The 27646-nt window shown below is 49.0% G+C and overlaps 3 protein-coding genes across 3 annotated transcripts; 1 reads left to right on the top strand and 2 right to left on the bottom strand.

Annotated features, from left to right (window-relative positions):
- Positions 1-96: 96 nt before the first annotated feature.
- On the bottom strand, positions 97-12272 carry ART5 (ADP-ribosyltransferase 5). Its single transcript, XM_049651764.1, has 7 exons — positions 12140-12272; positions 7133-7236; positions 6763-6864; positions 3427-3622; positions 1740-2469; positions 1098-1130; positions 97-1013 (listed from the first exon to the last, which is right to left on the bottom strand). Exons 4-7 carry the CDS (start codon positions 3517-3519, stop codon positions 907-909), a joined length of 963 nt encoding a protein of 320 aa, XP_049507721.1. The 5' UTR covers positions 3520-3622; positions 6763-6864; positions 7133-7236; positions 12140-12272; the 3' UTR covers positions 97-906.
- ART1 (ADP-ribosyltransferase 1) lies at positions 12099-16377 on the top strand. Its single transcript, XM_049651877.1, has 4 exons — positions 12099-12209; positions 12499-13279; positions 14398-14439; positions 16011-16377. Exons 1-4 carry the CDS (start codon positions 12147-12149, stop codon positions 16088-16090), a joined length of 966 nt encoding a protein of 321 aa, XP_049507834.1. The 5' UTR covers positions 12099-12146; the 3' UTR covers positions 16091-16377.
- A 7-nt stretch (positions 16378-16384) lies between these two features.
- Positions 16385-27311, bottom strand: CHRNA10 (cholinergic receptor nicotinic alpha 10 subunit; the record flags this gene model as incomplete). Its single annotated transcript, XM_049651777.1, has 5 exons — positions 16385-17962; positions 18621-19153; positions 19865-20019; positions 20457-20602; positions 27194-27311. Coding segments are annotated over 5 exons (1410 nt in total), but the record flags the coding sequence as incomplete, so codon positions are not given.
- Between the last annotated feature and the right edge of the window lie 335 nt (positions 27312-27646).

Raw genomic sequence — 27646 nt, 5'->3', positions numbered from 1 at the left:
ATAAAGTTTCTGTTCTGGATGTCAGATGCCTCTAGAGAGTGTAAGGATCTCTGTCTCTTCATGTTTTGAGATCCCTTTCCCTTGTCCCTGAAATGGACTCTTGTGGGAGCAGGAGAGACAGAAATGTCTTGCTATGGGGTCCCAGATATCTTGGGTTTAGGCTCCTACTTGAGTTCCTTCACATCATTAGTGGAAAGGATTCTGGACTGGGAGGCAGGGAGCCTGGTTTTAATACTAACTCTTTGATCTTAAGCAAGTTGCTTCTTTCCTTAGCTTTGCATTCCTCATCTGACAAATGGGCGATGAATCCATCTCCCTTCCTTCCTTTCCTTCCCTCCCCTCCCTTTCCTTCCTTCCTTCCTCCCTCCCTCTCTCCCTCCCTTTCTCCCTTTCTGCCTTCCTTCCTGGAGGTTGTGGGGAATCTCTGACTCTTAAAGTTTCTGGTTTGCAAGTTGTGGTATGTGACAGGGGTCTGCATAGGAGACCATGTCTAGGAGGGATCAAGAAGTCATCCTTTTAGTCCCTCAGTTTCTGAGTCTGGCAAGGCTAGAGCAGAGTAGATGGTCTGGTCTCATGGAATAAACCAATCGTGAAATTTGATGTCACCACACTGCAATACTGTTTAATTGAGTGATCGTCATAGTACTACCCGTGCTTGTCCCAGGGAGTCCCTACCACCACACAGCAGGGCTCCCTCCACCCTGCCATGGCCTCAGATCCCCCCACATCCTGGTTGGGAGGGGAGATGGCTGGATAGAGAGATGGCTGGGTGGGTCCCCATCCCTGGGGAAGTGGCTGCTAGGGCTGTGTCCGAAACCACTTTCTCGCTTCGAGGCTGTTCGAAGCTCCCTTCTTCATATGAAGGTCACCAGTTCCCAGAACTCCTAAGTGGCAGATATTGAACTTTCAGGGCCCGACTCCTGAGATCTGGAAGCCCCTAGGTGCCAAGAACAGGGTCTTCCAGGAGAGTAGAGAGAAGTCCCCCTGGGAGGTGGAGTCTGGCTGTCCTCCTGCTGAAGAGAGAAGAAAAGAAGGTGAAGGGTCAGTAGGGCCAGGGGGAGTTGAAGCAGCTGAGGGAGGGGGCAAAGAGTACTCACTTTGTACAGATACACAGCCCCGCCTCTTCTCCCCTGGAACAGATAGCACCATGAGAGGCCTCCATGTAGATACAGACCCTCACACCCCAAGCTTCCCTTCCTACTAGGTCCTGGCGTGGGCCATTCCCCCCTTCTCAATCCAGCTTTCCCTTCTCCAAAATGCCGACTTCTGACTTTCTTTCCTCTTTCTTCCCCTGGAATATCTTTCCAGCTTGCTTATCTGTCCCTGCTCCCCCCCTGGCCCCAGCCACTCCTCCATGCTGTCCTTGCCTCGGCACTTAGGAACAGCATCATATATGTGTCCTGTCAACCCCATTAAGCCCAGGGCCTCTTGAGATCTGAAGAAGCACCCATCGCTTTCCTCTGCTTATCAATCTCCTTAACCAGATTCTATTGGTCAATCAGACTATACAGCAGATAGAACCTTTTGAGAATATTTACAGAATCACCTGAGAATGTTCATAGATCCAGAAAACACTTATAAGACCTTTTAAGAGCTGGCAGAACCCAAGTCACAGAGAATAGTAATTACAGCTGACTTCTAGCCCTCAGCTTTCCCATTAACCAAGTGGGTCTCCTGAAAGGGCATCCTGGTTTGTTTCACCCATCCCACCAGTCCTGCTTCCCTCGTGCATGGCTTACCACCCAGATAGGCACAGTTAAAGTGGCTGCAGGTCTGATTATAGCTCCAGAGAGTCACCAGGCTCTGGGCTCCTTCCTGGGAGAACCTGGTGACCAAGAAGACTTCATGTGGGGGGATCAGCACCTCGCGCTCCTCAGGAAAGACAGATAAGGCCTGGATAGGGGCCCCAAAGCAAGTCCTTAGAGAGAAGAAGGTGGCATTACCAAATCTGCGGGCCACTGCCTCATCCAGGGAGCTGGAAGCAAACTGGCCCAAGCGGACAGAGTCCCCCAGCCTCTTGGGTTCAAAGTGAAGGGTGCCCACGCCTCGGAACACCACCTTCCCAGGTCCCCCGTTGCAGCCCCCACTGCCCTGCAGCAGCTGCAGGGCCCGGGTCAAGTAGAAATGCAGGGCCTTGAAGGGGAAGTACTTCATGTAGAATTCCCGGGAGCCACCGCCTGTTCGCACAGCCTGGTTCAGCTCCCAGTATAAAGTGTTAGATGAGTTGGTATAGACCATGACGGCGATTCCGTGCTGGGCTTTGAAGCCAGGGGGCAGGGTGAGCCCTCGACGCTTGTGCTCCCAGGCCTCCCGTGCTGCCTCCCAGGACTCCCGCAGCAGGGCGTGGCCAGCCATCTCCTCCTTCAGCAGAGGGACTGCCTTTTCTTCCATCTCCTCTGTGCAGCCCACGTAAGCATCATCAAAGGTGTCTGGAGCCAGGCCCAGGGGCAGGATGGGAACAGCCCGGGCCTATGGATGTAGGAAAGAGAGGAGCCACATAGGAAAGGATAGAAGTTCAGAGCACTGGACGCCGGCCCTGGTGGCAGATCAATTCAGAAACACAGTATCTCATTTCTATGACCAGATATATAGTATATGCAATTTGGCAAGAGCTCAAGGGCTTAAATAGCACAGCCACTGCAGTCGACAGACATGGGTTCAAATGCTGACTTCCCCATTTACTAGCTGTGGGATCCTGTGTATGTCTCTTTAACTTTTATGGGCTCTCCACGTATAAACTGAGGATACTTTCTACCTCACAGGGATATTGTAAGGACAGCATATAGATCTTCACTTCTGTACAACATGAAGGGGTCATTTTGTCATTAGAGAAGTTCTTGTACCTGGTAGGAAGTGGGGCTAGATGACTTCCAAGCACTGTTCTGGCACTAAGATCAGTATTCAGGTGATATACAAATATACAGCCAATGTCCAGTGACCTGACCCTGCCTCCATCCTTAGATTCTCTTCCACCCTCATGCCACAATACCAAGACACTGTCAGCTCTGAGACTCCTGAGTCTTCTTCTGCTTTAGAAGCCCATTTTTCCAAACATGGGGTGGGGTGTGTGGAGGAGGTCAAGCCCCGGTCTAGGAGGAGCTGCAGGAGGGCAGCGCACAGGTAGCCCAAGCTGCTTTGCCTGGGCTGCGCCTGTGGTGGCAGACAGGAAGTGGGGAGGAATGATATGAAGGAAGGAGGATCCTAGGAGGACCAGTGGGTGGAGGTGAGGATTCTGGGAGAGAGAATGGGAATTTGGGGCTGCCTGCAGGGATGTAGGTTCCTGAGAAGAAGAAGATTAAGAGGACTGGGATCCTAAAGAGTCCCTGGGAGAGATTCTTGAAGAGTCAGCCCCCCAGTCCACCTCTTTTTGGTCTGCCCCTGAACTATTTGTTCCCTTTGTTGGTGGGAGAAGCTTCCCCCAGTTACCTGCCAGAGGGCATGGAGAGCCATCAGCAGAGCCACCAGCATCGTTTTTGGGGGAGACTCAGGAAAGCGAGGTCCAGATGTCGAGGGCACCATTGGCGACGGGCTGGGGGACAAAGACCTGGGTCCGTTCCTCGGGTGTGAAGTGCCCCCGTTCAGGATACAGTCCAGGAGGGCGTGGGCGGGGCTAAGGGCGGGCCTAAGGGGGTGGGCGGGGCTTTAGATTTAATTGTCCTCCGCAAAACCCCAGGGCTCCGCTCCCCAAGTTCCCAGTCGCCCCCAAGCTCAGCGTCTTCTGCTCGGGGACCTTCTTGCGATGGTAAAGGTGGAGCCGTTATTTGGCTTCGCCCGGACAAGGGAGGGGGAGGGAGGCCGGGGAACCCACCTGGAAGTTGCAGGGGCGAGAGCGGGAAGGGGCGCTGATAGCTCGGGCAGGAGGCAGGGGGCTCAAGTCCGGGCGGGCGCTGCGCTGTCCCGGGAGTCCAGCCGATCAACAAAGTCCCGCGGCTAACTATAGCCCCCGCGGCGGTAACCTGACACCTCTCTTCTCCAACAACGGACACGGGGTGGGGGCAGCGGGTGTGGCGCGGGAAGGGGCCGAGGGGCGTACCGCCCTACCCCTAGGACTGCGAGGTCTTTCTCCAGAATCCACTTTGGCTCCGAGCGAGGCCAGGGATGAGGCAGGGACTTGTGAGACTTGTGAGACTTGTGAGACTTGCCTCTTCCTCAGGTGGGCCCTGACCTGGCTGGGCCCCACCTCCCAGACCACTACGCCGGGGAGGCCCACGAGGGTCCCGCCCACCAGAAAGTCTCCGCTGGTGCATTTGCTGATTTGCATGATATTTGCATATGGCCCAAACTTTGGAGCATTTGTGGTCGGACCTCTGAGCGGCACCCATCGTTCCCCTTCCCTTTAGTGGGGTGGGACCAGATGCAGAGCTATCTCACAGCCTCAGGGGCCAGTACCACTTCTCCCCAGACCCTCCCTCTCTGGACCTCTTAGACTCAGGTGACCCCATGTTTATAAACACTAGCCTTTCCCCTCCCCTGCTGCGGGCCTGTCTATAAATAACCTGGCTCTGAGTTTTGGATGCCCAATCAGAGGTAATGGGAGAAATGGCCAGCTGAGGAATCAGTAAGCAGCTCTGGGAACAGCTTTCTGGCAGCCTGAGCCGCTGGGGGTGGGAGGGTTACTCTCACAGTGGCCATGGGAATTGGTGGGGGGAGGGGGGTCTCAAATGTCAGGATTTAAAGAGATGCTTCCTGCTGCTTGCGGGGCGAAAGTGCCTACCAGGTTAGACTTAACCACAGGGACTCCATCCTGGTCTGGCTCACTCACTTAGCCCCATCCCTGCTGCCCCATCCCCTCAGGCTGCCCGCCAAATAAAGAATTTCCTTCATCAAGAATCCTGCTTTCTCCCAAATTCCTTCCTATAGCCCCAAATAGACAAACTGTGTATACAGGCTTGGAGAGATGTGGGGAGGTAGATGGAAGGAGTGGCATCCCAAAAAACTAGAACACTTGTCAGGCAAACACAGCTGCCAGACAACTACTCTTGGGGCACCTGTGTGGCTCAGTCAGTTAAGCATCTGACTCTTCTTCAGCTCAGGTCATGATCTCATCATTCACCAGTTCAAGCCCTGTGTTGGGCTCTGCGCTGACAGCATGGAGCCTACTTGGGATTCTCTCTCTCCCTTTCTCTCTGCCCATCCCCTGCCGCTGCTTGTGCACATTCTCTCTCTCAAAATAAATAAACTTAAATAAAATTAAAAAAAAGTCAAGTATTCTTGTCCCCTTCCAATGAGACCGACTATCCCAAAGCTCAACTAGATTAGAAAATCAGGAGTTTCTCTATTATTTACCATGACTATGAAAAACAGCATCTTGCCTGTGTATCCTGGCTGCCTCTGTCCCTGGAGGACCCTCAGCATTTGCTGTTGGAACAGAAGATACTGTCTGGGATGGGTAGGCTTGCTGAAACAAGTCCTTGGTATCAGATCTAGTGGATCAGAGTTTTGTCCTCTCTGATGCAAGTGCTTCCCCCATCCCCAAATATGGAAATCCAAGAAAGGCCCCAAGAGATGGAATCAAATCTAGTCACTAAGCAGAGGCCCTGAGGCAGAAGCAGAAAGTCCTTTAAGATCACCTAGCAAATCAGTGCTGGCCAGACCCAGCCACCTTAATCTGGGAATCTCTCCTGGCATGTCAGGTGAGTCTCCATGCTCACATAAAAGGAATAAAATGCAAATGTAAAAGATACCGAGGAGGGGTGCTGTGCACAGGACCAAACCCAATGGGGAGACAGTCATTCCAGCCTGGATCCTCGATGCCTCAGCCCACCTTCTCTCTGGCTTCAGGGGTTCCCTTTTACATGGGAGGAGCACAGGCCCAGGGCAGACTGGGCAGAGGCTAGTGTTCCCAAGCCTTGAGGAGACATCCAGAAATAGATGGGGGAGTGTCACATTTCTGAGCAGCTGTGTGGGGACAGGGGGGTGAGGGACTGACAGTATAAAGGAGAAACCTGCCTTTCCTCTCCCCTGGTGGCCATCGCAGAAGACCAACACCAGCTTCCCTGGAGAAGGCCTAGGTAAGGGGCACACCGCCGTCCTCCTGGGCACAGGGCAGGGAAAGACTCTTTTCAAGGGGAAATTTGGGGTATTGATGGTGGAGTTTCAGGAGTTAGGAACAGTTTCAGGGAAACTTTTAGTCTGTTCAGGTTGCTATAAAATATCCCAGACTGCATAACTTATAAACAAACATTTCTCATAGTTATGGAGGCTGAAAGTCTGAGACCAGGGTGCCAGCATGGTTGGGTGAAGACTCTCTTTCTGGCTCATAACTGGCACCTTCGTACTATGTCTTCATATGGTAAAAGGTGCTAGGGAGCTCTGTGGGGTCTCTTTGATAAAGAACATTAATCCCATTCATGAGGGCTCCGCCCTCATGAACTTATTACATCCTAAAAGATCCACCTTCTAAAGCCATCACAGCAGGTATTAGGATTTCAACATATGAATTTGGGGGGAACACATATATTCAGACCGTAGCCCCTTTTATGGAGAGGTTTAGGATACCTAGGGAGGCTTGGGGCATTGAGAAACTTAGGGGTTCCTGGGAAGGGACTTAAGAGTCACATCCCCAAAAGGAAATGTTCAGTGAGGGTCTGGATAAGAAGAAATGACAAGTGCCCTGAACAGGATGAGAGGAAAAACAGAAGGGCAGGTGGGATATAAGGGGTTGCCCAGTGCTGCCTCCACTTCCTTGCCTCCCATGACCTCCCCATCATTCTGGCCCCACCCCATTCCCCCAAACACTGCTCACCAAAGTCATCAAACTACCTGTTCTGCAGTGGTCTACACTGTTAGCTGCACCCAGAAAGCCTCTCAGCCTCTCAGCAAACATTCCAGGTGGTCTCATCTGTGGCTGCTTTGGGCTAAGCTCTGGGGACACAGAACAGGTCATAGCTGGTCCCTGCCCTCAAGAAACTCACAGGCCAGGAGGGGAAACAGACACATAAGGGCAACACAGTAGGATTAGGACAGTGGCAGAGGGAAGCACAGGGTGATTTAAGAGCACAGAGTCATCAGAAGACTCCCTGGTGAAGGGGAACCCTGAGTTAAGCCTTGAAAGGTGGGTAGCAGGAGAAGGGCATCCCCAGCAGATGGCAATGTGTGCAGAGCCACGGGGAGGGAAGAAGTGGAGCCTCACCTGGAACTTTGTTCTGTACTGGAGAAGCCAAGCACGAGGCTGAAGAGGTCACGGAGGGCTAGGTCACAGAGCACCTCAAATGCCAGCATGAGGAGGATTCTGTCCTGAGGGTAAGGAAGGAAGTTGTGTTTTGTTGCTTTTTTTCCTTTCTAGATGTGTTCTCATGTATTCCCTCATAATTTTCATCTCTGCATTTTTACTCTGTATTTTGAAATATTTCTTCCAGTTAGGTTTGGCACACAAGGTTTTTAAGCAGGTAAGCAACCTGACCAGCTGTGCTTTAGAAACACTGTTCTCCCTGCTCTGTGGAGGGTGGATTAGCAGGGGTGACCACTGAGGCAGGGAGATCAGGGAGGAGGCAGGGGCAGACCTCAGCCATGGCAAGGGATGTGGGGGTGGGAAAAGAAAAGGAGTTTCTAGGATGGATCCATATGGTGATTAGATGGCAACTAATTTAGTGTTTGATGAATGATCAAATGAATGGATATCCAAGTGACCATTTTGGGTGACTGGGTGAATAACAGAGATGGTATATTATATGAGACTCTTTCAATGGCAAGCTAGATAAAACCTAAAGAGGAAATTATTGGGGTGCCTGGGTGGCTCAGTCAGTTGAGCGTCCGACTTTGGCTCAGGTTATGATTTCATGGCTCATGAGTTCAAGCCCTGCATCCGTCTCTGTGCTGACGGCTCAGAACCTGGAGCCTGCTTCTGATTCTGTGTCTCCCTCTCTCTCTGCCTGCCTCTCTCTCTCTCTCTCTCTCAAAAATAAATAAACATTAATAAAAATTAAAAAAAAATTTAAAGAGGAAATTATCACAAGAATACCAGAGTACTTCATGAGACCCAAGTGAAGAGCCTCTAGAAACCCAAGATGTCTTGGTCTGCCTGTGCTTTGGCTTCAGGCAGCTTTTTCTTTGCTTCTCAGCCCTCTTTTTCCTTTCCCTGGGGATCTTATGTCTTCTCTGACTTCAATACACCCATGACTCTCACATGTCTCATCTTATTGTCCATTCTTCTATCCCTTGGACATTTGCCCCTTGAGAGTCCACACATGCCAAACTGAACTCACTGTTTTTCCTCTAAACCTGATTATTCATTCATTTTGTATTGAGCACCTATCATGTGCTGGGATGGGCAAAATGAGCTTTTAAAGTGTCTCTGCTCCTCCTCTGTTAGCAGACTGGAGTATGGAATCCGTATGTCATCCTTGATTTTTCCCTCTGTTGCACCCCCTATATCCCATCAGACACCATGACTAGTAAATTATACCTAATGACTCTGGGTCCATCCTCACTGCTAGTATCTTAGGCCACATGATTCAAGGTCCTCACTCTCACTTCAGAACTCAGACTTCCCTATCCCAAGCCTATGAACTCTCTCTTTTCTTGCCTTGTCTCTGCAGGGTAGAGATGAGGATAGAAACAAGGGCAACAGAGAGATGGCAAGAGATAGAGTTGGCCTAGTGAGGTTTTGCTGCATAACCATTTTGCTCTGTACCATAAAATCTTGTGGCACGCAAAGGTTTATTCACATGTTCACAGGTTTTTGGGCTGACTATAGATTGTCTAATCTAAAGTGGGTTTGCTTGGGCTGCTCTGCTTCAAGCTGCCAGTCTGCCTCAGCTTTTGGCTGGCTGGGCTCAGGTCTGCTCCTTCTGTGATCATTCTAGGGTCCAAGCTAATAGAACAGTTCTGGGCCACATTCTGATGATTTGTGACCCCAAAAGACCCCCTCTCTTGGTTTAGAGTTTCCCAAAAGCCAATCCAGAGACAAGGACTTGGGTGTAGTGAGCTTATTTGTAAGTTGATCCCAGAAAGTACAAGTTTAAAAGTGGCAAAGTGGATGGGGCACATGTACCCCAATGTTTATAGCAGCACTTTCAACAATAGCCAAATTATGGAAAGAGCCTAAATGTCCATCAACTGATAAATGAATAAAGTATTATGCTAAGTGAAATAAGTCATTCAGAGAAAGACAGATATCATATGTTTTCACTCATATGTGGATCTTGAGAAACTTAACAGAAGACCATGGGGGAAGGGAAGTTGGAAAAAATAGTTACAGAGAGGGAGGAAGGCAAACCATAAGAGACTCTTAAGTACAGAGAACAAACTAAGGGTTGATGGGGGGTGGGGGAGAGGGGAAAGTGGGTGATGGGCATTGAGGAGGGCACTTGTTGGGATAAGCACTGGGTGTTGTATGTAAGCCAATTTGACAATAAATTACATTAAATAAAATTTAAAAAGTGGCAAAGTGGGATGGAGAAGAGAAAAGCACCCCCCCCCCCCAAAAAAGTGCGTTAATGAGCACACTGTGACCACTGTGGTCAACTGGGGCTTAATCCCACTGGGTACCCTCTGTGGGAAAGGGAATCTGACTACCATTCTTCCTTGGTTAAGGGTTGTCCCTGGGAACATTAAATCCCCTGCACTTTTGGGTTGCCCTGAGCAAGTTTACAGGGTGATGGAGAAAGTCTTGGGCACAAAAATAACATGGAAAACTAGAGGTGAGAAGCTCAGCATAAGCTGAGGTATCAGCATGCACGAGAACTATCCACTGCTCCTGTGTGTGGACTTGTGGGTGGGCTGAACCATCAAAGTTTAGCCTCCTCCCACCCAGCAGATTATGGAACAGGGATGCTTAACCTGAATGAGACTGGGGGCAGAGACATAACCACCTGAAATTTATGTAACATTGTGTGAGGGTACATACATCCATTTGCTTTTTTAAAATTTTAATGTTTATTTTTGAGAGAGAGAGACAGAGCATGAGTAGGGGAAGGGCAGAGAGAGAGGGAGACACAGAATATGAAGCAGGCTCCAGGCTCTGAGCTGTCAGTACAGAGCCCAGTGCAAGGCTTGAACCCATGAGCTGTGAGATCATGACCTGAGCAGAAATTGGACACTTAACCGACTGAGCCACCCAGATGCCCCTCCATTTTCTGAGGAGACGTTTCACCTTTCATCAGATTCTCAAAGAACCACTGACTGTTTTACCGTTTGTGTATAAGAAGGAAAATAGAAATACCTTTGCATTTGCTTATATGTGCATAGAGTATCTTTAGAAGGATACACAGAAAATGGGAATGTTGGTTGCCTCTGGGGAGATGGAGTGAGGAATTAGCAAGAGAAAGATATTTTATTGTGTGCCTTTTGGACTATTTAAATTCTGAACAATGAAAATGTATTACTTAAAAAAAATTAAACGTTTAGAGGCACCTGGGTGGCTCAGTCAGTTAAGCATCTGGCTCTTTATCTTGGCTCAGGTCATGATCTCACAGTTCGTAAGGTTGAGCCCCACATCAGGCTCCATGCTTGGGATTCTCTCTCTCCCTCTCTGCCCCTCCCCCGGCTTGCCCTTTCTCTCTCTCTCTCTCTCTCTCTCTTTCTCTCTCTCTTAAATATTTTTTAAAAAGATTTAAAAAACTTAAACCTTTAAAACATTAAACATTAAAGTCAAGATTGATCCTGTTAGTAAGCAGAAATGTGAATAAGAAAATAGATATCCTCAGTCAGCTGAGAGGCTGACTCTTGATTTCAGCTCAAGTCATGAACCCTGGGATCAAGGGTCGTGGGATCAAGACCCTGTTGGGCTCTGCACTGAGCATGGAGTGCTCTTGGGATTCTCGCTCTCAAAAAAAAAAAAAAAAAAAAAAAAAAAAAGAGAGAGAGAGGAGAGAGAGAGAGAGATCATAATAACTAGAACTGGCAAAGACATAGAGAAAAGGCCACTCTCATTCACTGTTACAGAAGGGCAAACTAGTACCTCTGGGTGGTAATTTAGCAGTGCCAAATAAACATTAATTCATATCCTTTCAACATTATATCACTTCTTGATCTTTCCTATAAAAATATGCCCATAAGTAGATAAGGATTTATATGCATGGATGTTCATAAAGTATTATGTGTAATGTCAAAAATGTCAAAAAGTTACAAAAAAAATGTGTGCCCATAAGAAAATAGTTGAACAAACTATGGTTTAGCTATATTATGAAATCCCGTGCTGCCATTATAATGAATAAGGTAGATATGAATGTATGATGTGGAAGGAAGTCCTTGATACATTGTTTCCTGGAAAAAAGGTTACAGGAGATGTGTGTGAAACATGAAAAGGCATGTTCCTTTTCCTTTTTGAAAAAAAGAAAATAAAAACCAAAAGCAGCCTGTGTACAGAAAACTAGGTGTGTATGCATATTTAAATATTAAATTACTTGCATGTGCACAGAAAAAGGTCCGAAAGGGTACTACTGTCACGGTAACAACAAGCACAGCTAAGAGTGAGAGAGGACACAGAGAGACTGTCTGTTCCTTACCCCAAGCTGGACTCTGCCTTCTTGGAGACTCATTCCCCATCTCATCCTCTCCCCAACTCTCAGCCCCTCTCCTTTACCACCTGGGGGGTCTACATCTGTCCCTGCCCTGGAAGCAATCGAGGGCTTAGGGGAGGAGGGCTCAGTTGGCACCAGGACTGCAGGAGGGAAGGATGCCATGGTCCCACCAGGTGACCAGTCCTGGATCTGCCCTGTTCCAGCCTCACATCCCCCACTGGGTGAAGCCCAGACCTCTTACTGTGCTAGTCAGGACCTTTCACGAACGGCCCCAACATTCCCACACTGCAAGCTGTGCCGTGCTGGATAAAATGTCTTTCACTTTTTACATTCAACACCTTTGCTCTTCTCATTTCTGCTACCCACGACTCCTTTCCCACCCCAAATGCCAATCTTCCTATCCCAGTCTCCACTGATTGAAGCCTTATTCTCCTATTTATCTGAAAGACCTTGTTCAGGTAACACCTCCTCCAGGAAGTCTCCCATATTCCTATGTTCCAGCAAGAAGGGTCTACTCTCTCTCGAGCCTTCATTTCTATGTTGTGACTCTGTGCCAAGCACTGGGAGTGGCACAGATTAGGTGTCAATTAATGTTTATGAAATTACATATTAACATTCTCATTTTCTAGATGAAGAAACTGAGACCCAAAGAGAGATAGTAACTTGTCTAGGGCTACCTCCAACATGCAGCCTCCTGCCATGGTGTCTCTGCTGCTTGTGTCCATGGGCCTCATGGAAGCACTTCAGGTATGGTTATTCTCCACTGTCCCCATGTCAGCAGGGAGTTGTCAGCTGAGTTGTGGGCTTCCTGTGAGGAGCCAAGGGAAGAGAGAATGACTGATGCTCCCTTTGGGGCTTGCCCAGCCTGAGGGGACAGTCCCAGACCCTGGTCTCTGCAGCTAGTCGTTCCCAATCCCCTTCCCCTCCAGGTGTGTTTGGGGCTCTCAGCATCATCATCTAAGTGGAGAAATTTGGTGACAGGCTCCCATTCTCCTGAGGCTCATCCTCTCAGTCCTTACTGCTCCCTCTCCCTCAGGCCCAGAGCCACCCCATCACTCAACGAGACCTCTTCTCTCAAGAAATGCCCCTGGATATGGCCCCAGCCTCCTTTGATGACCAGTATGCTGGCTGTGCAGCAGCCATGACAGCTGCCCTCCCGGATCTCAACCAAACAGAGTTCCAGGCCAACAAAGTGTATGCTGACGGCTGGGCACTGGCAAGCAGCCAGTGGCAGGAGCGCCAGGCCTGGGGACCAGAGTGGGGCCCCAGCCCTACCCGGCTGCCCCTGCCACCCCCTGGCTTCCGCGATGAGCATGGGGTGGCCCTCCTGGCCTACACAGCCAACAGCCCCTTGCACAAGCAGTTCAACGCAGCCGTGCGGGAGGCGGGCCGCTCCCGAGCCTCCTACCTCCACCACTTCTCCTTCAAGACACTCCATTTCCTGCTGACCGAGGCCCTGCAGCTGCTGGGTAGGGGCCAGCGTTCACCCCAGTGCCGCCAGGTGTTCCGAGGGGTGCATGGCCTGCGCTTCCGGCCAGCAGCACCTGGAGCCACCGTAAGGCTGGGAGGATTTGCCTCCGCCTCCCTGCAGAATGTTGCAGCCCAGCAGTTTGGGGAGGACACCTTCTTTGGCATCTGGACCTGCCTTGGGGCACCTATCAAGGGCTACTCCTTCTTCCCTGGGGAGGATGAGGTGCTGATCCCCCCCTTTGAGACCTTCCAGGTAATCAATGCCAGCAGACCAGCCCAGGGCCCTGCCCGCATTTACCTCCGGGCCCTGGGCAAGCGCAGCACATACAACTGTGAGTACATTAAAGGTGAGCAGGGGATGCACTGGTCAGCATCTATGCAGAAGATGGGCCTCCCCTTCTGTTTTCAAGGGATACATACACAAATATTACAAATAAATTAATAGTAAGGGGGACCCAGTCCTGTCCCTCTGCCCCTCCACCCCCTTGCATCTAAGGGGAGACAAGCTTCTGAGGTAGTAGGACGCTTGTCCCTGGAGGTGCTTAAGCCAGAGCTGGCCTCTTGCCTGCTGGGAGGTTGAAGAGGGTTTTCTGACCAAGACAGGTGTCTATGGACATTTGAGAGCCAAACAGAACTGATCAGGCTTTTCTCCCAGCTGGAAGCTGGAAGGCAATTAATTTCTGGCCATAGCACTGACACCCAGACCATTGATGCCGGGTCTGATTAAGAGCCCCAACCTCAGCTTCCAAGAGGAGCACATGTATTCGGCTGAATGGAAATCCTGTGCTGTCGTGTGTGCTGGGTAGGGGTGCAGGTGGGTGGTGAGATAGCCATTAGGGGCTGTGCCCCAAAGTTCCAGCTCAGGCTGTGGCAGGTCTCGGATACTCTTCCTGTCTATCCTCCAGGGCTGGCCAGAGATCGAATCATGAGGCCAGCCTCAGGTTCTTAATATCTGAAGGGGTTGGGGGTTGCTGGTCCTGGCCAAACGATGCCCAGGGGCTTGTGAAGCCTAATTTGCATAATTAGAAGCAGGTTGTTGCCTGGAACTGTGGACCACATCTAAGATAAGAGAAAGTCCAGTATGGCTACCATTCTCATCTTGGACAGCACCATGAGCTTGCATGAGTCAATGGAAGGTGAAAAAGACATGCAAAATACATAAACTAGTGCCTCCTTGGCTGGGACAAGGCATGGGAGAGGGAGAGGTGAGGCAAAGCTACAGGCCAAGGAAGCAGGAGGGTACCCAGAATAGACCCTGGCTTTGAGGGCTGGCTCCCTTCTGGCTCTGCTGCTCATGGGTCAAGTCAAATGTAGGCAAAGGAGGTCCCACCATAAGGAAGCAGAGTTAGAAGAAAATGTATCAGCTTCTCCTTGAATGAGTTGGGGATGGACCACAGGGTTTGGGGGTTCTTTCCTGACCTGAGAGCTATTGAGACTTTGATTATTTACTGTTTCTTCCCTACAGATAAGCAGTGCAAGTCTGGGCCCTGCCGTCTGGATAACTCAGGTAAGAGCTGCAAGCCTATGTGGGCCTCAGCTCAAGGATGAGCAGGGTGCCCTGGGGTTGGACTCCCCTCCTGAATGCATGTCACTCTTGAAAGGAAAACAACCCTCTTTTAATCAAAACAAGTAAACTCTCTTAAGCAGACACCTGTGGGGGTTGCTAACCTCTCTTAGAGGACATAGATGTGTGTATGGGGCAGTAGTCATGCAAGCTGATACACCTGCCCCCAAGTATGGGGCCCTCTCCTTCACAGAAGGTCACTGATCATGCACCAGAGAGATCCAGGTTGCAGTGAGGGGGTGAAGGGAAGGGACCACTCCCACAGTCCTCTCTGGGCCTTCTCCTTCAGCTGCAGAACCCACTGTCTCTATTACTAACCTCAGGGCTCCTGTAGACCACCTTTCAAGGTTGAGGTCAGGTCTTGGGTGCTGGAGACCTGGGATCTCATCTGGGCTCTGCCCTTTCTCTGTGATCACTCACTCTCTCTGGGCCTCAGTTTTCCTATCTATATAATAAGCATATTAGACTAGATGATCCCCAGGTCCCTTTCAGTTGTGACTCTTCTTCCCTTGAATACCCACTATTCCAGGGCCTGCCTAAGCCACCACTTCTCTAGGTGGGAAGGGGCTTTTCCAGGGGAACCAACTAGAATAGGCCCTTCCCAAGAAAGAAACTCTAGCCACTTATCCCCCTCAGGTCCCTCTTCCCTCCTCCAGGGCTCTGTGAACAGTGGGAAAGAAGGGGCCCTAGCATCTACTTTATTCCCACCATTCTCCACTACACAGTCCCACACCATGCTCCAGGCACACCACGCCATGAATCCTCACCATGACCCAGTGGGGTAGGTACTATCATCACCCTTGTTCTACAGATGAGGGAACTAAGTCCCAGAGAAGTGAAGCAACCAGTCCTACACACACAGCTAATAAGGGGTGGGGTCCAGAGAGCCCAGCTCTAGAGCCACACTCTGAACCACCACACTACCTGGTCCCCATTTCTCTCCAGACACCATCTTATTTTATCCTTACTGTAAAATAAACTATTGGAAGGAGGAAGAACAGGGAGTATTACCTTCGTTATATAGTAAAGGAGACCCAGAGACAGAAATGACTTGCCCAAGGTGACAGAAGGAGTCAGTGGCAGAGCCAGGGTCAGAAGCCATATCTCCAGGCTCCAACCAACTTGAGTTCTGCTAATGTCATTTCAAGCACTGGACAAGTTAAGGATTCCCCCTGGTCCATCAGTACTTCTATCAGGGGTTGGGCAGAGGGGCAAAGATGAGCATCACTAGAGCTCACTCATATCTCTTCCCCTTGTTCAACCCACTTTGTGATGCCTCATTTGTCTCAGTAGGGGGCAGGGGCATAGACCAACCTAGTGACCTCTGGGAGGGGAACTGGGGCTCTTTCTTTCATCTGCCTACCCTCCTCCCTGAATCCATGCTCTGCATCTCTGGCTCCCATCACACTTTGTGTGTCTGTGTTTCCAGCTCACTCTGCTCGCTCCTCTTTGTCTTATTTATGTACCTCATTTTACCCTGAAAACTTCTCTCTCTGCCTCTGTTTTTCCCACAGCCATGAGTCAAGGCCCCATTTCTGCAGTCTGGTCCCTCCTACTGCCACTCTGGCTCCTTGTCAGAGGAACCTTTCCATAGACTCCAGGCCTCCCATCATCCTTCCAACACTGAACAGCCCTGCCTGCTGCCTCTACCCAACATGGGGATGTTGGCCACATGTGTGCTTTAAAGGCAGCCAGGATCCATGGTAACTCCATCTGCTGGGAACTCTGGGATGTTGGTAGCTGCCAGGCCTGCTGATGGAGGAGTAAGGGAATCTGGGGACTGAGCCTTAGCCAAGGCTCTAAGAATGAGACACTGAATAGACATGGGGGTCTCTACAACAGGCAACAACTCACTTGGAGGTTAGAGATTAAACTAGTTTGAGGGGGGGAATGGGGAGGAAAGCACTTGGCCAGAGCATTTGCTGGTATTACTCAAATGCCTCACATGTGCACCTGAAAAGCTCCTATTCACTCTCCCAAGAAGCCTTCTCTGACTTCTCCCACCTGGCTGGGCTAGGGGTCCTGCCTCTCTGCTCCCACAGGTCCTTAGATGCTTCTCTACACCACGTGTTCATGTTTGCCTCCTGTATCAGATGGTGAGCTTCCTGACGGCAGGGACTGGGTCTAAAGCACAGAGGTAGTGCTAGAAAACGTGTAAGTCAAAAAGGAACAAACATCTTGTGAATGGCTCATCTCTGCAGTGCTCTGCTCTGGACATTTTCAAGCTCTCTGAATGTCAGTGTGTAGGAATGATGTGGACTGGCTCTAGCTCCAGACAGTAGAGAGCAGGAGAAATAGCAGAGACAGCATTAGGTTCTCTGCCAGGGTCTCAACTGAATGCTCAATTGAATTCTTGTCAGCAAAGACATAATTTCTGCTCTGATCTATGTGTCCTAAGGTTCCCGTCTCTAGAGAGACAATCCTGGATCCCCAACTTCCACTACCACGGGCCCCAAGGGTTAAGACAGGACACTGAAGAGGTGCTAGGCACACACTTACTTTATTATGAGTTGGGGCTTTAGGGCCAAAATTCTGGTGTGGCCTCCTGCTCTGGAAACTAGAATCCTGAATCCTTTACCCTGAGTCCTAGGCAGGGACTGGCAAGACCAAGTTCCTAAAACAATAGCCACCAAGGAAGTAAGAGAAGACAAAGAAACATGGTAGTTCTGTTTCTCATATAACCTGCACCCTTGCCACTCTAACATTTCTAACGTTCAGCATCAAAGTTCAATTCTGTTCCTCCAGGACTGCATTTTGATTTTGACCCTTCTCAGAGTTTCTCTTCCATAGGGATTAAGGGAGTGGCAAACTCTGGATTTCCCTTAGTGGTTAAGGTATGTAGACAAGCGATCCCTGTGGTTTGTGAAATCGGCAGTGCTGATCCTGAAGAAAGGGTGTCCCAGGCTCTTAGGCACAGTGGGGAGAGACTGGGTGGCCTGAGAGCCAACAACCACCTGGCCTTTCCATCTCTGTCTGGGGGTGCTGTGGCTGCATCAGACCCCTGGGACTCACAGGGCCTGCACCAGCACCAGGAGGCTCATGACCAGGGCCATGGAGAAGAAGATCCCCAGGAAGAAGCGATCCATCACACGGGCCAGCTGCTTCCAGTCCTCATGGCGGCGCTGGGCAGCCCGGTGGCTGTGGAAGGTGTTAGCAATGGTAGCTACGTGATGCAGCAAGGCTTCTTGATGGCACAGACACCGTGGCTCATGGCAAGGAACTGCTGGAGGGTGAACCCCTTCATCAGAAGGCTGGGGACTGGGGGGTGACTCAGGTGGTCTAGACTGCCCACAGGGCTCCCCTCGTTCCCGCACGCACAAGCCCCGCGCCAGGCGTCCCAGGAGGAGGGCCCGAGCCCAGGCTGGCACTGGTCGGGCACTGGGACCACAGTAATGCAGGTTCATGATAAGGATGGTGAGCGCTGTGGAGAATGTGACCATGGTCATGGTGGCCATGTAGTACTTCCCTGAAAGAGAGAGAGTGAGCTGGGGCCCAAAACAAGAACTCAGGGTGCCTGAGTCTGCCCACTGCCTCAACACAAATAGGCACCAGCTCATCCACCACGAGGCTCTCAGGACCCTCCAATCCCAATGGATGGAGCCAGGAAGGACATAAAAGCCAAGGTCTCCTCATCCCCTATTCCTACAAGTGAGTTCTCACAAGCCACGTGCTCCCTAGTTGTTCTCCTCACTGCTGGACTCTGCACTCCCTCACAATCCATGAAAGCCACGCTCTCAAATGTAGAAGCACCATCTGGGGCAAGTTATTGATTCTTTTGGTACAACTGGGATAACAACAGAACTTACCTCACAGGTCTGTGGTGAGGGCTCCCTGAGTTAATAAATGACAAGCGCTTAGGAGAGGACCTGGCACACAGCCAGCACTCAATGCAAACTGCCTGTCACGACGGGTGAGGGGAAGGATGTCTTCCCGGAAGGGGCCTACCCCTCTCCCCTCAATCTCAGAATGAGGCATGCTCCCGGAACGCCCCCACCCTCACCCCCAACTCCCGCACCGAATTGGGCCGGCACGGCTGGGCTGGGGATGGGCGGGGCCGGTCTCACGGAGAGGACGGCTCACTCCCTGCCCCCTCACCACCCTCGACCCGCGCCCTCGTGGCTCACCGATGAGCGGCACGCTCTCGGCCGGTGGCATGCTCTCGGCCAGAAGCAGCTGGAAGACGGTGAGCGCCAGCAGCACGGTGACACCGAGCGACACCTTCTCGCCCGAGTCGGCGGGCAGGTGGAAGGCGAGCGGAGCGAGCAGAGAGATGAGCACGCAGGGCAGCAGCAGGTTGCACACGTAGGCGGCGGCGCGGCGGCGCAGCAGCAGCGTGAAGGTCACGTCCGGGTAGGGCTCTGAGCAGCAGCCGTAGGTGAGCACGCGCCGCCGTGCCGGCATGCCCAGCACGTGCCACTCCACGTTCTCCACGAAGTCGGCCAGGCTGGCGGCAGTACCGCGCGGCCGCACGTCCAGCTGGTGCCCGCCGTGCGTCCACGAGCCGAACGTCAGGCCGCAGCGCTGCGCGTCGAACGGGAAGGCCGACACGTCCACGCGGCATGAGCTGCGCGTGATGGCCGGCGCGTCCCAGCGCACGGCGCCATCGTGCCGCAGAACCACGTTGGTGCTGGCCGAGGCCGGCGGCTGTGCGTCAGCCCTGTGGGCGGGCGGGGTTGGGGTACCTGAGGAGGCTGCTGGGAGGCAGACACCTGCAGCAGCTCTGTGACCCCCGGGGCCCTGTGGTTACCAGAGACCGCCTGGAGGGTGGAGGGGGCGGCAGAGAGGGCCCTGCGTGCCTTTGGAGGCTCAGAAGGGGTGGCGCCTGCAGACTCTAGAGGAGACACGGATCTAGGCCAGGGCAGGGTGAAAACACATCTGCAAAAGATGGCACCTGGCTGCATTGTGTTATCTGCAAATCTCCTAGAGGGCCCCTGGGGGAAAATATGCAAAGCCATGTGTTGTCTGGGAAACACAACTGGTTTAGGTGGCATAAAGGAATGCTCCAGAGGGTTAGGCCCTAGAGGAAGTCCCTAGGTAGGCCGTCGGGGAGTCCTGGGAGACTTGGAGCGGGCCTGGAAGGGTGGAGTATGCCATCAGGAGGCACTTGTACCCCAGAACCCTCTCTGTGAGAGATACAGAAATGGCCCCTAGACCACACAGTGGGTTCCCAGGAGACATTCAGCCTGGGTTGGTTTGGGAGACTCTAAAGTGGGGGATATCATGGAGGGGCTGGCAGCTTAGAAGGGTCCTGGGGGAAAAGCTTCCAGGACAGCATAGGAACCAAGTTAGGTTGCGGGGATGGGGAATCAGTGCAAACCTAGAGCCAAGGGCAACAGATGGAAGGGGGAGGGGCCCAGGCAGGCAGTACTTGTTATAGAGTACGATGTCTGGACGCCACACGAGACTGCTGGGGATGCGGATAGCATCCAGGCCACCATAGGCATCGGGGTCCCATCGTAGGTAGGCATCTGTCCACTCCTGTCGAATCCACAGGTACAGGGTCAGCACCTGGTTCCGCTCATCCTAGTGGGTGGCAGGGAGTAGGCACAGGTGTGGGCACACATATATGCACACCCTCCCCTGTGTGTACACACTCACCTACAGAGTTCTGGATGGCACCCACAAATGCAGCTGGCTCACAGTCCAGTTCCTACCCAGGCCTGACCTTGCTATGTGACCTTGACAGTTTTCCACTCTTCTTTAGGTCTCAGTTTCCTCAGTAGTTACATGGGTGATAATCCCTGCTGGGCAGGAATCCAAGTGTGCAAAGTAGTGGACACACTGTGGGCACCCAGCAGTTAGTATCCAACGGTTAGTAGCTGTTATTATTGTTAATATTAATGTTTATAGATAAGAATTATTTGGAGAATAATCCCATTCTCTCCCTCCCTCCCCCCCCCACCCCCCTCCAATTCCTTGACACTGCCACAGGCATGCTCCAAGGTTGCACCACAACACACCATATCAATGATCTGGGACAATGTCACCTCCAGGGTCACGTTCAGAGCCTGGTCTGTGTCTGCCACAGGTCTCAGGGCACTTGTGTAGTTGGCGAAGAGGTCACGGAACAGCTTGTGAGCCAGTCTGCCCTCAGCTCCCAAGCATTCTGGGGGACCAGGAAACAGGGTTGTGCATCTGAGACCCTTGTCCAGGGCCCTCTGCTCATACCCTCTATCCCCACAAGGCTGGCACCTGTCACCTGCTGTGCTATCTCCTGGCCATCTGACTGGTCCTCCTGATGTCTTCTCTGTCCATCTAGTTGTGGTTCTAGTTCCTCCCTGGACTGCTTCCAGGGATGAGTGAGGTGAAGGCTGAGGACTAAATTGGTACTGTCTTCTGGAGCATGCTGACTGTTTTTTCCCCCACCCTTTCCCTTCCTAAGGACCTGGATTCTGCTTGCCCTACTGCAAATGCAACAGGGGCCTAAACAGATGATAGGAGTCTCATCTCTCACCCAGGTGTTGTTAACCCCATTGCCACCTCCCACCCCACCCCCCGCTCCAGTCTCTCAAACCTGTCTCCACTTATCCAGCTGCACTTCTGTGGATTTCTTCAAAGTTTCTGATGCTGTGGGCTATCCCTCCTTCTGAAAATCCTCTCTTCTCTAGACTTCTGTGACATACCACATTGTCTTCAGCCTCTGACTCAAGTATTGTTCCCAGAATCCTGTCCTTGGCCTTTTTTTTTTTTTCAGCCCAGATTTTTCTCCTGAGCTCCAGACCCATAAATACAATTCATTCCTGAATGTCCTATTGGCACCTTTAAGGCTGTAGGTCCAAAATATGAACTCATTTCCTCCTCCCATGCTCTGAAACCTATTCCTTATTCTGTGTTCCCCATCTCAGCAAACAGCACTGATCCCCCAGTGATTTCAGCCAGAAATCTGGGAATTATCCCTCCTTTCTGCTCCCTCCCCCTGCAATCCAACCAGTACCCGAATTCTGCCAGCCATGCTACTGGGGATCTTTCGAATGTCTACTCACCTCTGAAGCTGAGAGGACTTCTCACTGCCCCTGCTGCAAGTTTAGTCTCTCTAACCAACCTTCACATTTCTGAGATCAGGTTTTTAAGCACTCAAGTTTGACCAGGCCAGTAGCTGCTTAAAAGTGTTCAATATCTCTCTCTGTTGCCTGCTAATAAAGTCTAAACTCAGCTTGGCATTCAAGGCCCTTCATGATCTGGCCCCCTCACCCTGGCTTTTCCATCACTGCTCCCACCCCGGCCAGGCAGGTCTTCTCTTGTCCCCTTCAGCACCTTTGTCCTCCATGATACCCAGATAGAACACTTGTTCCCCACACAGTAGTGAAGAGAAATAGGGTGTGGAGAGAGATTTGGGGAGGAAGGTAACAGCAGCAGTGCCCAGAGAGGCAGGGCTGGTTTACTGAGCTTCACACCTGGAAGCAGCGAGAGCAGGAGCAGAAAGCCCAGGCCGGAGACAGAGAAGCTTAGGCTGAGATGGTGGCTCCGGGGCCCCATGGCCCTGCCACAGCAAGAGGTGGGGCAGGTCTCTGGGTGTGAGCCTCTTGGCCCCACTGAGGGCAGCATCAGGCTCTGCTGGCAGAGATGGTGTGGACGATACCTGCAAGTCAGAAGTAAGACTGAAATCTCCTCTGGGTCCAGCTACCCTCTGGGGAGCCCTGCGGCTCTTCCAGTTCTCTCATCCTATTTGTACCTGCCCTTGGATTTAAGTACTTGGATCTTGGCATCGCTCTTTCTCCTCTGTTAGTCCTTTCCTCTTCTGGCCTCTGCCCCTGCACTTGTCTCTGCCCCCCACCCCCTTTACCTCTCTCACTCAGCATCTCCGTCTCCACTTCCTTTTGTCTTTTCTTCTGTAACTCTTTCTTGGCCTCTGCCTCTTTGACTTTGGTCTTCCTCCTTCCACTCACTCTTCCTGTCTCCTTCTATTTCAGCCCCCTAACTTCCTTTCTCTGTTCTCCATACCTGGACTCCGGATGAGCCTGGCACATTCTCAGCGGGACAGGGCAGGGACTCCATCAGCCCTGAGCCCTCTGAGGCATAGGGCTGCAGGCCCCTCCCCCTTTGCCGTTTTCATTAGCTTAATTATAGGGTTGGGATACCTGTGCCCATGGGAACAGAGTAATTGAAACTGACACCTAAGGTTACCGGGCCCTGAATTATTCAAATTCTGTAAGTCAGCACCCAGGCTCAGCTGAAGCCCAGCCTGGGGTATTGGAGGGCACAGAGATCCTAGGGTCAGGGGTGTGAGGGAGCAGGACCCATGGATGATGTTGTCCTCCGAGTTCTGCCACCATTACTGAATTCTTGAAGCCTCCTTTAAACTGTCAGCTCTGCCTCCAGTGAGAGATCGAACACATCTGTCCAGGCTAGGTAGGCACTTTGTGCCAATCAAGCTCTCCCCTCCTGGTGGGAATGGGAGCTGAGCCTCAGGCTCCTCCAGGTGGCCCCACAGAGCAGGGGATGCAGCTCACATCCTCACCTCCAGCTCCCTACAGCCATCCCAATCGGAGCCTCAGTGTTTTCCCCATGCCCAAACACCATAGGTGATATGGGGTAGCAGGGAAAACACAGGCTTTAGAGTCACTTTCAGCTCTGTCTTATGAGTTGTCTGACATGGGCAAGCTACTGAAACTCTCTGGGTTTCGGTTTTCTCATACAGGATAATGGGATTAACAGTCTTCACTTTGAAAGGATTAAATGAGACAAGCAATTATGCAAGGCAAGTGCCCAGCATATTGTCTGATGCACAGTAGTCAACCAACTATACTCTCAGTGATATCTTCAGGAACACACACTTAGATTCACAAGTCTCCAGCCCCTGGCAACCACAGCTCTAAACTTTCTATCTCCATAATTTTGACTTAAGTACCTCATGTAAGTGGAGTCACACAGTAGTTGTCTTTTTGAGATCAGTTGATTCACTTTGCATAATATCCTCAAGATTGATCCATTTTGTTACATATGTCAGAACTTTCTTATTTTAGGGCTATATATATTCTATTGTATGCATATGCTACATTTTGCTTATCTATTCATTCCTTGAGGAATACTTGGCTTGCTTCCACATTTTGGGTAGTATGAATAATCCTGCTGAATATGAAAATAGAAATATCTCTTCAAGACTTTGTTTTCAGTTCTTTTGGATATATACCCAGAAATGGAATTGCTAGGTCATATGGTAATTCAAATTTTTTTTTTTTTTGAGAAATCGTCATACTACTTTCTATAATACCCATAACATTTTACATCCCCACCAAACAGGGTACAAGGGTTCCAATTTCTCCACATCCTCATCAACATTTATTATTTTTTCTTTTTTTTTTTAAATAGTAGCTATCATAATGGGTATAAGTTGGTATCTCACTATAGTTTTGATTTGCATTTCCCTAATGATTAGTGATGTTGAGCATGGTTTCATGTGCTTATTGGCCATTTATATGTCTTCTTTGAAGAAGTGTCTATTTGAGGCTTTTGTCCATTTTTAAATTGTTTTTTTTTGTTGTTGTTGTTGTTGTGTTCTAGGAGTTCTCTCTATATTCTGGATATTAAGCCCTTATAGGGTATATAATTTGTAAATATTTTCTTCCATTCTATGAGCTGCTTTTTTAGTCAGTTGATATATTCTTTTGGTGAACAATATTTTAAATATTTTATGAAGTCCCGTTTGACTGTATTATTTTTTTGCCTGCACTTTGAAGTCATATCCAATAAATCACTGCCAAATCCAATGTTGTGAAGCTTTTGCCCTGTATTTTCTTCTAAGAGTTTTATAGTTTTAGTTCCTATATTTAAGTATTTGATCCATTTTAAAATTTTAGGTATGGTGTTTAGATAAAGGTACAACTTTATCTCTTTGCATGTGGATATCCAGTTATCCCAGCACCATTTGTTGAAAAGACAAATTCTTCCATTGAATGGTCTTGGCTCCCTCATCAAAAATCATTTGACCCTCATGTGAGGGTTTATTCCTGGCTCTCTATTTTAACCCATTAGTCTAGATGTCTGTTTTTATGCCCATACCACACTGTTTTGATTACTGTACCTATGTAATAAGTTTTGAAACCAGGAAGTGTGAGTCCCCCAGCTCTGTTCTTTTCCAAGATTGTGTTGGTTATTCAGAGTCCCTTGAGATTCCATATGAATTTTAGGATGGATTTTCTTATTTCTGAAAAAAAAAAATGCCACTGGGATTTTGGTAGGAATTGCACTAAATCTGTAGATTGCTTTGGTTAGTATGGATATTTTAAATCTTCCATTCCATGAATACGATGTCTTTCCATTTGTCTTTAGTTTCTTTAAGCAATATTTTAGTTTTCAGTGTACATGACTTTTGCCACCTTGACTATGTTCATTCCTATTTTCTTTTTGATGCTATTGAAAATGGAATTAATTTTATAATTTCCTTTTTGGATTGTTCATTGTTAGTGTATAGAATGCAATGGATTTTTGCATGTTGATTTTGTATACTGCTTTGAATTAATCTATTCAGCTATTCTAACAGTGCTGCTGTTGAACGCTGTCATCATCATTGTTATTTGGTGTAATCTTTAGGGTTTTCTACATAAAAGATCATATCATCTGGAAACAGATTTTACTTCTTCTTTTCCAATTTGGATGTCTCTTATTTGTCTTTCTTGCCTAATTGTTCTGGCTAGATCTTCCAGTATTATGTTGAATAGAAGTGGTGAAAGAAGATGTCCTTGCCGTGTTCCTGATCTTAGAGGAAAAGGTTTCACTCTTTTACCATTGAGTACAATGTTTGTTGTGGGTTTTTCATATATGGCTTAGTTTGTAAGAGTGTTGGGTGTTTATCGTCCTACTTTGTTGAGTGTCTACCATGAAAGAGTATTGAATTCTGTCAAATGCTTTTTCTGTATCCGTTGAGATGATCATGTTCTTCTCCCCACCCCCATTCTGTTAGTGTGATGTATACATTGATTTTCACATGTTGAATCATCCTTGCATTTCAGAAATAAATCCCACCTGGGGCACCTGGGTGTCTCAGTCAGTTAAGCATCCGACTTTGGCTCAGGTCATGGTCTCACAGTCTGTGAGTTTCAGCCCTGCATTGGGCTCTGTGCTGACAGCTTAGAGCCTGAAGCCTACTTCAGATTCTGTCTCCCTCTCTGCCACTCCCCTGCTTACGCTCTGTCTCTGTCTCTCTCTCTAAAATAAACATTTTAAGAAATTAAAAAAAAAAAAAAAAAGAAAGAAATACCACTTGGTCCTGGTGTGTAATCCTTCTGATTTGCTGAATTCAATTTGCTGATATTCTGTTGAAGATTTTTGTATCAATGTTCATAAAAGAATTGGGCTGTAATTTTCTTTTAGTGTCTTTGTCTAGCTTTGGTATAAGAGTAATTGTATACATTAAATGGGCAACTGTAGGTAGGGGTGCCTGGCTGGCTAAGTTGGTAGAGCACATGACTCTTGATCTTGGGGTTGTAAGTTTGCCCTCATGGTGGGAGTAGAGATTACTTAAAAATAAAATCTTTTTTTTAATTAAAAAATTAAAAAAAAAATTTAATGTTTATTTTTGAGAGAGAGAAACGAGCAGGGGAGGGGCAGAGAGAAAGGGAGACACAGAATCTGAAGCAGGCTCCAGGCTCCAAGCTGTCAGCACAGAGCCCGACACAGGGCTTGAACTCCCAAACTGCGAGATCTTGACCTGAGCCAGAGTCAGATCCTCAAATGACTGAGCCATCCAGGCGCCCCCAAAATAAAATCTTTAAATAGGTAAGTGTAAAGTATGTGAATTATATCTCAATAAAGCTGTTACCAAAAATCTCATAAACAATCATGAATGAGAGCTGAAACAAGAAAATAATCACAGAAACAAGAAAGTTCACAGGTACTGGACATATTAAATAATAATAATTTGAGTAATGTATTCTGGGTATTGCTCTAAGCACCATAATATGTATTAATTCATAATTCTTACAATACCCTATAAGTTAAATACTATTATTGTTTCCATTTTATAAATGAGGTAACTGAGGCACAGGAATAACTTAGTCAAGATTCCATAACATATACCAAATGGACTCGGGATTTGAAAGTAAGATATTAGGAGTAGGGAATCCATGCCTTTCTATGCTGCAACTATATTGCCCCTTTTAAAAACAAAATAGATATATGCATAATATGATTTAAATAAGAAGGATTGGAAATTTATTAACAAAATAAGAGTACTCTCAAAAATGAGGAGGTAGGTTTAAAAAGTAACCACATAGGGGCTCCTCGGTGGCTCAGCTCGTTGAGCAGCCAACTTCAGCTTGGGTCATGATCTCACAGCTTGTAGGTTTGAGCCCCGTGTTGGGTTCTGCACTGACTGCTCAGAGCCTAGAGCCTCATTCGGATTCTGTCTCCTTTCTCTCTCTTTCCCTCCCCCACATTTGCGTGTTCCCTCCCTCTCTCTCTCTCTCAGAAATAAACATTAAAAAAATTTTTTTAGCAATCCCTATCAAAATAACACCAACATTCTTCACAGAGCTAGAACAAACAATCCTAAAATTTGTATGGAACCACAAAAGACCCCTAATAGCCAAAGCAATCTTGAAAAAGAAAACCAAAGCAGGAAGCATCAGAATCCCAGACCGCAAGCTGTATTACAAAGCTTGAATCATCAAGACAGTATGGTACTGGCACTAAAACAGATACTCACATCAATGGAAAAGAATAGAGAACCCAGAAATGGACCCACAAATGTATGGCCAACTAATCTTTGACAAAGCAGGAAAGAATATCCAATGGAATAAAAATAGTCTCTTCAGCAAGTGGTGCTGGGAAAACTGGACAGCGACATGCAGAAAATGAACCTCAACCCCTTCTTTACACCATACACAAAAATAAACTCAAAATGGATGAAAGACCTCAGTGTAAGACAGGAAGCCATCAAAATCCTCGAGGAGAAAGCAGGCAAAAACCTCTTTGACCTTGGCCACAGAAACTTCTTATTCAACATGTCTCCCAAAGCAAGGGAAACAAAGTCAAAAATGAACTATTGGGACCAAAATAAAAAGCTTCTGCACAGCAAAGTAAACAATCAGCAAAACTAAAAGGCAACCAACAGAATAGGAGAAGATATTTGCAAATGACATATCAGATAAAGGGTTAGTATCCAAAATCTATAAAGAACTTATCAAACTCAACACCCAAAAAACAAATAATC

The sequence above is a fragment of the Panthera uncia genome, chromosome D1 (assembly GCF_023721935.1).
Source record: "Panthera uncia isolate 11264 chromosome D1, Puncia_PCG_1.0, whole genome shotgun sequence".
Classification (NCBI taxonomy): Eukaryota; Metazoa; Chordata; class Mammalia; order Carnivora; family Felidae; genus Panthera; species Panthera uncia.
The sequence above is the reverse complement of the archived record's forward strand: the minus strand, read 5'-3'. Positions and strand labels throughout refer to the sequence as shown.

Bases quoted from the DNA above. Each gene is read 5' to 3' on its own strand.
- ART1 (XM_049651877.1), top strand. From the start codon at position 12,147: ATGCAGCCTCCTGCCATGGTGTCTCTGCTGCTTGTGTCCATGGGCCTC. The intron at 12,210-12,498 runs GTATGGTTATTC...CCTCTCCCTCAG, and splicing joins GCCTCATGGAAGCACTTCAG to GCCCAGAGCCACCCCATCAC. The intron at 14,440-16,010 runs GTAAGAGCTGCA...TTTTTCCCACAG, and splicing joins CTGCCGTCTGGATAACTCAG to CCATGAGTCAAGGCCCCATT.
- ART5 (XM_049651764.1), bottom strand. From the start codon at position 3,519: ATGGTGCCCTCGACATCTGGACCTCGCTTTCCTGAGTCTCCCCCAAAA. The intron at 1,131-1,739 runs GTAAGCCATGCA...TATCTGTTCCAG, and splicing joins TAACTGTGCCTATCTGGGTG to GGGAGAAGAGGCGGGGCTGT. The intron at 1,014-1,097 runs GTGAGTACTCTT...TTCTCTCTTCAG, and splicing joins GGGCTGTGTATCTGTACAAA to CAGGAGGACAGCCAGACTCC.